At 36.8% G+C, this 13,680-nt stretch overlaps 1 protein-coding gene across 1 annotated transcript in view; it reads left to right on the forward strand.

Annotated features, from left to right (window-relative positions):
• The window catches only part of ADGRV1 (adhesion G protein-coupled receptor V1), a 269,354-nt gene that overhangs the window by 82,260 nt on the left and 173,414 nt on the right, over positions 1-13,680 (forward strand). The window contains exons 52-63 of the mRNA XM_064735976.1: positions 299-503; positions 1,432-1,578; positions 3,830-4,085; positions 7,025-7,233; positions 7,769-7,939; positions 8,325-8,507; positions 9,223-9,402; positions 10,032-10,196; positions 11,420-11,537; positions 11,819-11,942; positions 13,074-13,212; positions 13,351-13,536. Coding sequence (XP_064592046.1) covers positions 299-503; positions 1,432-1,578; positions 3,830-4,085; positions 7,025-7,233; positions 7,769-7,939; positions 8,325-8,507; positions 9,223-9,402; positions 10,032-10,196; positions 11,420-11,537; positions 11,819-11,942; positions 13,074-13,212; positions 13,351-13,536 — 2,083 coding nt within the window. The remainder of the gene's footprint in view (positions 1-298; positions 504-1,431; positions 1,579-3,829; positions 4,086-7,024; positions 7,234-7,768; positions 7,940-8,324; positions 8,508-9,222; positions 9,403-10,031; positions 10,197-11,419; positions 11,538-11,818; positions 11,943-13,073; positions 13,213-13,350; positions 13,537-13,680) is intronic.

Here is a 13,680-nt window from a genome sequence, read left to right on the forward strand (position 1 = left end):
GCTTTAAAATATGTAATAAAAGGACTTGTAATTAAACTGGATATTGAAGCTTTTATTTAGGATAAATTAAATTACATTACATTAACAAGAAATATCAGTTACTATATGTTCTATTGTTATTAGGAATAAAAACAAGCCCAACACTAATCCCACAACCTTTAAACCTCATTGACTTATTCAGGAAAATAAACAACAATTTCAGCATCAAAAATGCTCTTTAAATTTTCAGTAGTGCTTTCAAAGTTTGTTAATCATATCCTCAGTTTATAATTACTTGATGTGTTTGTTTGTTTGCTAGTTCAGGTGAATTGATATTTGAGCCTGGGGACATGGAAGCTGTGATAGCAGTCAATATCCTGGATGACATCATCCCAGAGGAGGAAGAATGTTTTCAAGTGCGCCTGAAAAATCCTAAAGGAGGTGCAGAGATTGGTGTCCACAGTTTTGTTAACATAATTATTCCTCCCAATGACAATGCCTATGGAGTCATTGCATTTGCCCAGGTAAAACTTTTAAGGTAAATCATTAAAATATGTATACATAATTTCTGAATCGCAGAACACAAACATACTTAAATTGCATGTGACAGATTCTTTTTCTAAAGTCTTGTAGCAATCTGAGACAGAAGGGCTTTGACTTCCATTTAACATCATTTCTTGGTTATATAGATGATAGGTAATAGAAACTCAGTTCCAGTCTGTCCCTATTGTGGACTTTTTATGATCCCCTTACATTTAGAATAACCCATTATTTTATCAGTTTTACTTTGCAGCAACCCAAAAATTAGTTATCAGATGGCATATATGATATCATCATAGTCTTTATTGATTGGTTAATCAAAGGACTTAAGTAAAGATTCTTTTCCTCTAAAATAGTTATGCCACAGGATGAGCCCATCTGCCTGAACAAAATAAAAACTTTGGAGAAAACATCAGACTATAGGTATTATTTGGAGTTGTTGATTCTTAAGTTATCAAATGTTCTAGAAGTTATGTAAACAGATATATGTACTAAATGCATAATGAAGATATAAAACACAGAAGAATCATCACTGAAATGAAACATTGTGTGAGGAGAGTGAATATTAGTAAAGTAACAACAGTAAAAAGATGGCTGTCTTGAAAGTCTACATGTTTATCTGCTTCACATGATTTGGATATAAAATACTGTACCAAAAAAAAACCTAACAAAAACTCTTGAATTTTTGCCTCAGTATGAAGAGGTCTGACATTTCAAATTCTTGTGTTTATGAAATTTGGACCTGTTGAGTATTAAGTTATAAAAGTTTAATCAATGGACTTGCATTTAGCTGCTTAATAGTTGAATAATTTATTGAAGCCCAAAGAATATGCTGTTGAATATGCTGTTCTCTAAATAAACTTCTCTTTTTAAGAAAATAATGCTATGATTCTGCTGCTGTATGTTTTCCAGAGTTCTTTATTTAAGCAAATTGAAGAAATGGAACAGGACAGCTTGATCACCCTGAATATTGAACGTTTAATAGGAACGTATGGACGAGTTACAGTAGAGTGGATCACTAATGGGAGCATAAGTGATGTATTTCCAGCTTCAGGAATGGTATTTAATAATACCACTATTATTGGGGAGGCACTGACTGTATTGTCTCAGACAATAGAAAAAGATATACTGAGTAAGAAGGAGAGTACACGTTAGATTGCCCCACTTTTCTGTTAATCCCTGCTTCCTGGTCCTTTCCTGTGATTACAATGTTTTTTGTTTCTGGCTGGCACATAATACAGTGGTATCACCCTTACACTTCTAGAACCTGATATTGCAAAGCTGTCCAGGCACAGGAGATGTGTATCTGTCGTGTCCTATTCCCATCTTCCTTTTTTCCTGCTGTGAGATTCAGTTACTATGTAAAACTGTTTGCATAGGTTGGAATCTGGGAATGTTTGTTCTTTGTCCTGACCTTTTCAATACAATGGAGAACTTAAGTGGCCCAGCAGAATATGAAAAGTCCCAGTTTTCTATGTTTTTGAGACTTCCCAACCATGTTAAAATCCAGTTTTTCCTGTGGCCAAAGCTCTCTATATGCCCTGGGACTGGCAGGAGTCAGTTTCTGTAAATCAAAGTCCCCCACCTTCTGGCTGTCTGTAGTGTACACAAAGCCTGAAAAATAGTGAAGAGAAAAATAAATGAACTGGAAATCAAGGGTGCCAAAACAATTATTCTGAAATTGTTAGAGTACTCCTTGTGCATTCCAGCTACATACCATATGAGTACACTGCATAGCTTTGCATGCAGGAAGAGTCAGATAGGATGATATTAAGTGGGATTTTCTGTTTGTCCTACACATTATGTGTAGACTAGACTAGATGTGTTTCTAGACACATCTTCTTTGTTGAGAAAGACCTAATCAAGTGGCAGGCCTTTTGAATTTAAAAATAAGAACATAGATAGACAAAGCATGTATCAATCATTTTATCTGAAGAAGAAGAAAAATAGAAGCTGAGTAGCCATTTTTTTTCACATAGAAATGATTTTAGGAGATATATGTTCATTATTTTGATATGGATATATGTGGTGTGTTGACCTTAGCTATCTAAACCCCCAACTATTTCTCTCTTACCCCCCATCTCAGCAGGATGAGGAGAAAGAGAAAAATCTTGAGATAAAGGCTGTTTGATAAGAAAAGAAAAAGCCATTGTCTACTTGGATTTCTTCAAGGTTTTTGATACAGCTTGCTGTAGGTTTCTTCTAAATAAAGTAATGTGTTACTGCTGCCCCCAGGGAGTGGTGGTAAATAGCTCCTGCTCAAACTGGCAACTTGTCACAGGTGTGGTCCCTCAGGGATTGATATTGGGCCCAACAGTTTTTAATAACTTCATAAGTGATGTAGGTGATGAGCTCAGGTGTACTCTGATGAAGTTTGACGATGTGAGGAAGTGGACTCTTTGGAGAGCCATCTAGCAGGAAGACCTGAGTAGACTGGAAGATTCATCAGGAACAAATGTTGCACTATGGAAAACATAATTCTGGAGTGCAGCACCCACTGGCATCTATCCTGACTGGGGAATAGCTCCAGGGAAAGGAACCTGGGGATTCTCCTGATCAATAAACTCAATATAAACATTATAAACATGAATATGAACATTGATGCAATCCACCAGAATGTTTCTGGGTTGCATAAACAAGGCCACTCCCAGCAGAGATGAAGCAGTCATTAGCCCACTCTACTGAGCACGTTTTGGGCTACAGCTGTTCAGTTTTGGTCCTCATTATGGAAAATAGATATGGGCAGGCTGGTAAGGGTCCAGAGCTGGCCACAAATGTGGTTAGAGGACAGAGAAGCCTGTCATATGAGGAAAGGCTGAGAGAACTGTTCAATTTTGAGAGAAGGTTATGGGAAGACCTTATGTTCAGACTATGTGTCGGTATTTGAAAGGCAGCGACAAAGGAGAATACTTTCTACAAGGTGTCATGTTGAAAAGACAAGGGGTAATAGACGTAAGTTACTCCTGTGGAGATTCTCACTGGGCATAAGAGGAAAATTTTTCACCATGAGAACAATCATCCATTGGAATAACCTTCCCAGGAAAGTTGTGGACTCCCCAAAACAGACACTTTTAAGATTGAGCTGGAGAGGATGCTGGGCCATCTTGGTTAGACTGTGGTACTGCCAAGAAAGATTGGGCCAGATAATCCTTGTGGTCCCTTCCAATCCTGTATTCTATGATTCTGTAAGATATATATGTGTGTATGTAGATGCATTTTATAACTGATAGAGTTTACAGAATAAAACTCTAGGTTCACTAACACTGACAAGAAATTTGACTTTTTTCCCACTTTCTCTCTAAAACTTTAGGTTACATTTTCAGAAGGTCAGGCCCTGTCCACAATCACCCTGACAATTCTTGCGGACAGTGTTGCAGAACTTTCAGAGGCAGTGGAAATCATACTCACCCGTGTTACCACTGTGGATGTTCAAGATAGCACAAAAGGAGCTGTCATTGATCCCGAAAGGGCAAGAGCTGTACTTAGCATTTTACCCAGTGACTCTCCACATGGTGTGATTGAATGGCACATGAAGTCTCTCTTTGTTAAAACCACAGAGCCAGAAGGTAAGTCTGTTTCTTTAATCTTAGGAAAAAATGTATGTTTTTTCAAAGTCGGCATTGTTAAGCTATAACACTGGTTACATAAATGTATATATATATACATACATATATACATATATTTATATATGTATATATATATCAGCAGTTTTTTATTAAAGTTTTTATATATCAGCAATATTTTATTATTTATAGCCCAAATTTCCCTAAAAATATGTAACTATGTGGTATTTCACATTGCATACATCATATTCTTCAGCCATTCTTGTTTGAGAGGTAAGCTGCAAATCACGAATGCATGAAATACTTGTATTTATATAAAAGCAGAAGTTACCCATTTAGTGGGATTGCTATATTGTTTAAAATAATTTGCATAGAAAGACTTTCCTCTTGAAGTGGCTCAAGAAGGGAAGTCTTTTGCTCAGAGGCCTAGGGGAAGGAAGGAAGCAGAGCAGGAGTCAATTCTGCTTCACGAAAAAGCTGGTATTTTTCTGCTTGCAGTTACAGGTTTGATTTGGTTTTCCTTCCAGGCACAAGTTGAAAAAGATCTCCCAGGCACTTGATCAGAGGAGAACTGACATGATGGGCAGGCTTCTTCCCTCTCTCCTGGTTCAGGGAGCTAGCTGGCATTTTTTGGGGCTCTTCCCACAGTTACCTGATAGGCTATTCATACTTTAACAATCCAGTTAGAATTTTCTAACAATTTAATATTCTGTCCATATTAAAAAATTAGATATACAAAAAATACTTTATTCATCAGAGTATATTATCACAGGTGAAATATTCTAACATGTTTTATTTTCAGGTGAATTGGTGTTGCCCCTTTATTAGCACCTAGAAGTAATGTATAGGATTCTGTTAATTTCTTACACATTATAAACATTTATACTTTGAAGTTGGGATTCAAGGAAGGTTCCTAGCTTCCACTGGTTGCACAGATGTTTTTTTTTTCCAATCTTTAACTATTGTACTTTTAATAAATTATTCACAAATTCTGTCTGTGTAATAATACCTGATTACAATAACTGCTTTGAAGTGCAAGCCTATTTAAGCCTAATTTCATCTATTTCTGCAGTCATATATGCACTACTTTTAGCCAGATTATGTGTTTCATTATTGATTGGATAAAATAAATCTGCTTTCCCTAAAGGATGCTGAGCCTGACTGATGCAAGTCTATTTAACTTCTTCAATATTTGAGTTAAGGAAATGTGACATTTACAGCCAGAATGACTACCCTCAATACCACTTTCTGTGTTAGAATCTATAGTGATGGCCTAGGCGTGAAAGGTCAGGCCAATTACTGAGATAGAAGTTTTGAAGGATAACTGAATAAAAGTAGAAGTGTTGAAGTAATAATTTGTGTAACACACATATAAAACTGTATATATTTAATATCTTATTCTTCTTCTAGATCCAGTTTTTCAATGCACAGTATCTTCAAATATAGGTACTGTTTTGTGTGTTGTCATCACTTGTGTGTGCTCATCTGATTAAGCCCTAGAATTCTCCAAGGACCATTGTGTCACTGAGCAGAATTGAAGCGCTTTTAATTAGCAGCTCTGGTAGTTAGCTGACCTGAGAATCAAGCAGGCCAAGGGCTGAAATATGGCTTCCATAGGGCTCATCCTAGTCTCAGTTCTCTTCAATATCTTCATCAACAACTGTAGCATGAAGGGGGGTGGGTCAGAGACAGAGATGACACACACACCTAAAGTCCATGTGGCAACAGAGAGAGTTCATTGTTTGAACCCCTCTTTATAAAGGGGCTTTGAAATGCTTTTGGGTCTGATAGCACTAGATAGCTCATTGGTCTGATCTTTTAAAGCTGCTCAGCTCCCGGACAAGTGAGATGTCTGCAGCATAGGATAGAAGGTAATTGATTGAGATTCCTGTCTGTCAACCCAGGGCCCAGTTTATGGAACCAGCTGGTTTTCTTGTTTATATCCAAATTAATTGCCCAGTACAAGCCAGCTTGTACTATGATATACTGTGAGAAACGACTTGGATCCGGGACTCTTGGGAATACTACGTTTGCTGACAACATTAAACTGGGAGGAGCTCTCTTGAGGACAGAGAGGCCCTGAGGAGAGACCTCAACAAATTAGAAAGACTTTGACAAATTAAAGTGCTGGGCAATCACCAGCTATATGAATTTTAACAAAGGAAAGTAACAGATTCTGCACCTGGGATGGGGCAGCTCTTGATGGATGGACAGTCTGGGGAATGAGATGCTGGAAAGCAGCACCATGGAAAGGGACATGGGGGTCCTGGTCAGTGACAAGTTGAACATGAGCCAGCAGTGCCCTGGCAGCCAGGAGGGCCAAGCGTGTCCTGGGGGGCAGCAGGCCCAGCATTGCCAGCCCGGCAAGGGAGGGGATTGTCCTGCTCTGCTGTGCTCTGGGGCAGCCTCACCTCGAGTGCTGGGGGCAGTTTATGTCACTTCAGTATAAGAAAGACATTAAACTTTTAGACAGCTTGCAGAGGAGGGCCATGAGGATGGTAAAGGCCTTGAGGGGAAGTCGTATGAGGAGTGGGTGAGGTAATTTGGTCTCCTCAGCCTGGACAGGAGCAGACTGAGGGGAGACCTTATTGCAGTTTCAACTTCCTCATGAGGGGACAAGGATGGGCAGACACTGATTGCTGCACTCTCTGGTGCCCTGTGACAGGACTTAAATAAATTGCATGAAGCTAAGTTCAGGCAGATTTAGGTTGGCTAGCAGGAAAAGGTTTTTTTACCCAGAGCATGGTTGAGCACCACTCAGGGTGCTCAGGGAAGTGGTCACCAAGCCTGACAGAGTTCAAGAAGTATTTGAACAATTGTCTCAGGCCCATGGTGTGATTCTGGTGTTGGACTCTGATGATCCTCGTGGGTCCCTGCCAACTCAGCATATTCTATGATTGTAAAACAATCGTATCTTGAATTTTTTCTATCTCTTACTATAGGGCAGGAGAATTCAACTACAGTTACTCTACAAATTGTTCGAGAACAAGGATTTGTTGGGGACCTTGCAGTCCAGTTGAGCACTGGGCCAAACTTTGAACTCCCCCCCTCCAATCGTGCAACAGAAAATGAGGATTATATATTGGAAAAGAAAACAATAATTATGGCAGAGAATGCAACAGCAGCTTCTGTCATAGTCACTATTTTGCCTGTGAGTAGACTAACAATTTCTTAAGCTATTAATATCTTTTAAGGAAATGGAAATGATACTGATTTTATACTAGTAGTATGACTTAACATTCTAGAAATGGCTGTGCTGGGACTCTTGCAGCCATCTCTTTCAAAACACCTTGCATACTCATCACTGGGAATGAGCCAAATTCTTCGTTTGATTATAATCTTGAAAAATATTATGTATATTCTTTAACTATATTTAGAACGGGGGTACTGATTTTCAAGTCATGACTTGGTTTCTGAGATCTAGCTGACTTTCTCATAGGTAGCAGTAACAGATGACAGCCACCACTCCTTTCCACTGTTCTTGCAGATCTGGAATCTGACTTGTCAGCTTTGATTTCAAAATCTCAGCAAAAGTATCTTTTCATCTTTATGGTATGAAGCCAGAGATTGGTTATATGGTCCCAAATACTGAGAAGTTTTGAACAGCAAGCAACCTACAAGTAGTCAACTGTACTATATTGCAATGTATCATTAAAAAGAAAAAGACATTTAAAACTTTTTTTCAGGATAATATTCCAGAATTACAGGAAGGATTTATAATCAATATTACTGATGTACACCTAATAACTTTGTCTGAAGGACAGCCAAGTGTGAAGAGGCCTGGATTAGAAATAGCTGAAATAACAATTGAAGAAAATGACGATGCCAGAGGAATATTTAATTTTAATGTTACAAAGGTAAATAAGTCTGAATTAAAAACATGTAAAGTGGCTTTTGAGCAAGATGGTCTGATTTCTCAGATGACTTATGAAAGTGTTCTGATTAGCTTTATGATACTAAATTGTTCTGGATAAAATGGCCAGATACCAGACAAACAATTCTTTCTTAAGAGGTTCGTCACAAATAATACACAAAATTTATTATGGAGCTAGCATTGCTGAAACCAATGTCATAAAAAGGGATGTCAGGAGGTCATTTAATCCAGATTTTTGCTCATAGCAAGGTCAATGCTAAGGGCAGACCATTTTACAAGTATTTCTTCACTTATTTTTAACTGCCAGTAAACTTAAAAAAAAAAAAAAAAGTTTGTTGAGACATGTAAATTTCTTTTTGAATATACAGGGTATCACTGGAGCTGTTTCTGGTTATGAGGTACCACCACCACAGAATGTACTAAAACTCCCAGTTGTTCGACAGGCTGGGAGGTTTGGGTCAGTAACTCTGTACTGGGAAGCCATTCTTTCCACTGCCAGCTTTGAAGACTTCACACCATCATCTGGAAACCTTACATTTGCAGATGGACAGGTATTCACTTGCTGAAAGCTTATCTGACTTTAGGTTACCAGCTTAAGATTTTTTCTATGTTTTTCTCTATCAGAATTTTCACTGAAAACTTATTATTTATGGCTATATGTGTATGAATGATGGTCCCAGCTTCAGTTTTTTAACCTGGAAAACCAGAATATTCAAAACCATTGACCAAATAGGCTTGTGTGTCCTTGTACTTTGACAAGTGAGGACATAACTTCTAATAATAAACCCTGTTACAATGAAAATTTGTAGCAAAATCCATCTTCGCTATAAATTCTTAGAATAAACCTATATGTTTTCTTATCTGTGTTCTACACAAAGTTTTAAATTTCATGCTGCACCTTTGAGTACTTATTGTACACAAGGGATTTTGATTTTAAGTGAATATAAGTGGTCTTTGGCAAAGGGAAGGATGTACATAGTGTGCAGAATTTTGACAGAACATTGACAATATTGTCACATTCACTTTTTACTGAGTATCAAAGCAATACATTCTGCTGGTTTTAACAAAAAAAAATTACATTGATGGACTGAAAAACAACTACTGAAATTATATCTTCTTATTATAAATATACAAGCATAAGAAGAAAAATTAACAGGTGAGCATTGTCTATTACTAGATACAATTTGCCGATTTTAATTTTTTTTCAAACAGTTCACAGAATACTATAAATGAAGCTTTGTTGCTTTTTTTTTAACATTTCTACAGGCTACAGGAGAAATAGAAATTACAATCATAGATGACGATGAAGTTGAATTCCTTGAGATATTCAAAATTGCCCTGGTGAGGGTAACAGGTGGTGCAAGACTTGGGAATGACACCCTGGTAACTGTTGCTATTCCACCAAATGATTCTCCCGTTGGGGTATTCAGGTTTGAAGAAAAGAATGTGAGTTTGATTTAGGCTGCACTCCTTTCTGCTAAAGTTGGAGTGGGTTCGTGTCACTAGCATATAGCTGATTTTTGTAAGCCTTCACTGCAGTGGAAGATGTGATTTCATTGAAATGATATTAGTGCTTGTCTTCATCTAGCTATGTAGGATGGTGGTAACAGTGAAGGTGCTGCTGCATAAATGTAGATTTCTGCATGACTGAATCAATTTAATTCACTATAATAACAATTCAGGACAACAATTTGATGTTGTTCTGTATAATAATCTGCATTACTGAAAGTAAAATTTGGAAGGAAATTACAAAGCGTATCTCATCTTAGTTCTTGCAGTGCTTCTGCTCTCCCTTTTGCTGGTACTGAGCCTGCTGGTGACATTGTCTGTAATTGTTTTGGATCACAGTGCATACAGAAATCACTTGAATGACTAGTCCTTGCTACCAGAATTCAACACTCTCCTTACACCTGTTATGTCCCTGTCCATTTTCACTCCTATTGTGTACAATTGTCATTGATAATGTTCTCCACTGTTTATCTTAAACATGTATCTATGTAATTTGACATAATCAATGCAGCTTTTGACTTTTTTCAATACAGTCTTTCCCATATTCTCCTCTCTTTCTCCATCAGGTGACTGTGAAGGAACCTAAGACACCTGATGACTCTGCTGCAGTTGTTTTGCTAAATGTAAGTCGAAGTCAGGGAGGAAAAGGAGCAGTTACAGTGTTATGGATTCTCGAGGAAGCAGCCAGATATGATCTGACCCCACTAAATGGTACCCTTCATTTCAGTGAGGTACTGCAATAACTTATTTATTATTAGATTTATAAATGTTTCCTTCTACTGGTGTATATTTGTATGGTTGTTGTTACTTGTTGATAGAAGTATGGGGTGGCTAAGTATTATACAGTAGAAAAAGGTCAGTTTGAACTGGTGGGGTTAGAAATATTCAGGCTTCTTTCAAGATGCAATGGAAAGCTGACATGCTCTTTTAATGCAGCATAATGTAATCATCAGGAAGGTAGTTCTTCAAATCTCCACTGTTTTAACTATTAAGAAAGTGAAATGGAAACCTAGCAAATGAAAATAGTGATTACAGAAACACTTATTCCACTAAAGTATCAAGCATCTTTAAAAGAAAATTTGTATTGAAAGGGTGAGAAAGAAAAATGAATGCTCAAAATCTGCAGATTAAAAAAAACCCAAAAAGCACCTTCATAACTTTCAAACTAGACAGTGTTATTTGATTTGTATTTCATGGCAGGTTGCAGCTCTGAACTCAGAGTTAAATATTGGATACTGATGCTATGTTAATATTTATATTTTATAGTCTACTCAAAATATTTAATGAAGAAAAGTATTTTAGCAGAGCATAATCTATTTTCTTTCAGTATGAGATTTTTTTTCACTAAATCAATAGGCATGCTGGTTGTTTTACTTTGAGTCAGCTGAAAAATAGATTTTTTTCTTTTTCTGGTAAAACCATCAGTATTTGGCAAAATTTTGCTGTCATTTCTCTGCTGGTAGCCTTTGACATTTTGTCTTGAACATTTATACGTGCTTGAGTATGAGCATAAACTGTATGCACGATATACTAAATTTATATATGTTTGCCACTTCCCACTGACAAAAATGTAGATTTGGCAGAAATTTGACTAATATATCTAATCTTAATAAAATAATCCTTAGAATATGTGTGTACTATTGAATAGGTAGTTTCTCTATAGAAAGTTTCCTCTAAGTTAAAAAACACCTATGTGAGTACAATTGCAAAGCAATTTCAATCTTTATTAAGTTGAAAAGAGTAAGGGTATTTTTAGGGTGGCCCGCAATGTTTGAGAGACAATTTTTACTGGCTATTAATCTGTGAGAAGAAATTTCAGCCAGATCAGATAATCTCATGTTTTAAAATACTAAAGAATATGGCAAGCATTCTTAACACTTGATATGTTAAAAAATTTGTTTTAACACTGTATTTTGTTTAATATCCATGTCTTTCTGGTCTTTACATGATGCAGACTGAGTCCCAGAAACTGATTATTTTACATGCAATACAAGATGATCTGCTGGAGGGGAATGAAACATTTACCATTCAGCTAGTCTCTACTGGTGATGCAGAGATATCTCCTGTAAATGGTAAAGAGTTAATTCAGTATCTTCTGGTTTTAGATATTCTATATGAGAACTATTAGAAGTCTGATCATATTATTTTAGTCTGCAGTGTTAAAGTATTTTGTGGGCATCTAGTTGGTCACAATTGTGAATGTCAGTCTTTTTCCTTAAGTTCATTACCTGAAGAAGTCAGAGAGTTCCACAGCCCTCTATGAAGCTAATGTTTAACCATTCATGCCAAAAAATTTACCAAAGGTAAATTGCTTAGTTTTCACTTACAATGAGAATAATTTTTCTCTTCATAGGTGTTGCAACCATCACTATTATGGGAGATGAAGGAGCTTCTGGGATGGTTGGGATAGCCCATTCATCCCAGCATGTTTTGATTGGAGAACCTTCAGGAAGTTATAATGGAACTGCTCTTATTAGGTGGGTACATATCTAATTTTTTCAAAGAGCAACAGCCCAGATTCAAAAGCTATGAGACCCCACATTTGTCAATTTATTGAGTATTACATTTTATCATAACTTCTATAATCAGTACTATTTTAAAAACTAGATGATTGGTTTTAAAGAAGGGTAGAATGTACCATGTGTGTATCCTTTCAGTATTAAAGGAGAGGTCCAAATATTCCTCTCTGTCTTCAAGTTATTTACAACATCGATGCACCAAAGGAAAGAGGATCTTAATCAAAAGAAAGGGGTAAGAAAATGTGACATTTGAAGGTGCTTTGTGCTTTCTAGAATTTGATTCAGGATTTGTGCCTGGATAGTATTTCAGCAAATTGTTATATTCTAGCATAAACAGTGTGGGAATGGGGATTTTGGTGGAAACAATATGCAATTGTTTTATTCAATCAACTGAAAACAGAACGAAGAGTTTTAGATTCTTAGAAGAATCTTCTAAGAGCATTGGAAAAAAAGATTATGACACTTCCAGCAAATATAAAGCAGCAGAAAACCTTCTGGTACTGGCCCCAGAAGTCCAAAAGACAAAACAATGCCTTGTGCAAGAAGTAGTTTAAGACTGTGTTACGTGCAGAATGTGCAGACAAATCTTTACTGTGACTTTTCCAAGCATTATGTTATTATAGGGTTTTAGACAAGTAGCAGACAGAACATATCACAGAAAATCTCAAAGTATTCTAGTATCCTACATCTGCCTTATGGATCAAATTGCCCCTGGCATTACCCTGACATCCAAATGCCCTTCTATTTTGCATATCTATCTCTGGAAAAGCAGAACAGAATGAAGAGAAATCAGTTTTCAGGCCCTGTCTTTGGGCTACATATGGAAAGAAACTTGAAAGACCTCTTGGTAAAAATACAGCTGGAGATTTCTCCAAACACAGAGAAATAAAAGAGAACTTTAGATATGTTTTGAAAATGCCTGAAAAGGGAATTCTTATGTTCTTAATAGTGATTAAGTACATTAAAACTCAAGCTTTCATAGTGCTGATAACATTTCTTCCATGCACAACAGTATGATATACTATCTCTGTATTGCATATTAAATAATAAAGGTAAACATAAAATCTGTGTTTGTGTCCTTACCTGCAGCCTGGTACGTGGCCCAGGGATTTTTGGGGAGATCATAATATATTGGAATATAACACCTCCTCATCACACAGAATTTGTTGAGGTATCGGGGACCTTGACCATGCGGGATAGGCAGTCTGCAGCAGTTGTTCTAATACAGGTATGTGAGAAATCGGATCCCAATAGCTATTTCAAGTACATTCTTTTATTTTCTGAGGATCTTGGCTAAAAATTATTTATATCTCTCTCTCTGGAAATGGTTTAAATCCTTCCAGCTGTTGTTGGTTCTTTCCTGTAGGCTGTAGATGACGACCGCCCTGAGGAGAAGCATTACTACCAGTTTCAACTAACCAGAATCAGTGACGGAGGACTCATAAATGAATCTAGCAGCCAAGCAAATATTACCATGGCTGCCAGTGATTATCCATATGGAGAGTTTACATTCTCCCATGAACTCCTGCAAACAACAGAAGATGAAAAATGGGTATTAGATTAAAATTCTTTCCTATAAAAGATTACTGATAAATATCAACATTATTGCTAGAATTGTGTTCAACTTTAGAAAGAAAATAAATCAGTCTCTAAAGTGACTGTGGCTATCTGTTAAATAGCATGTACTCTGTACTTG

Source organism: Zonotrichia leucophrys, chromosome Z (genome assembly GCF_028769735.1).
Source record: "Zonotrichia leucophrys gambelii isolate GWCS_2022_RI chromosome Z, RI_Zleu_2.0, whole genome shotgun sequence".
Classification (NCBI taxonomy): Eukaryota; Metazoa; Chordata; class Aves; order Passeriformes; family Passerellidae; genus Zonotrichia; species Zonotrichia leucophrys.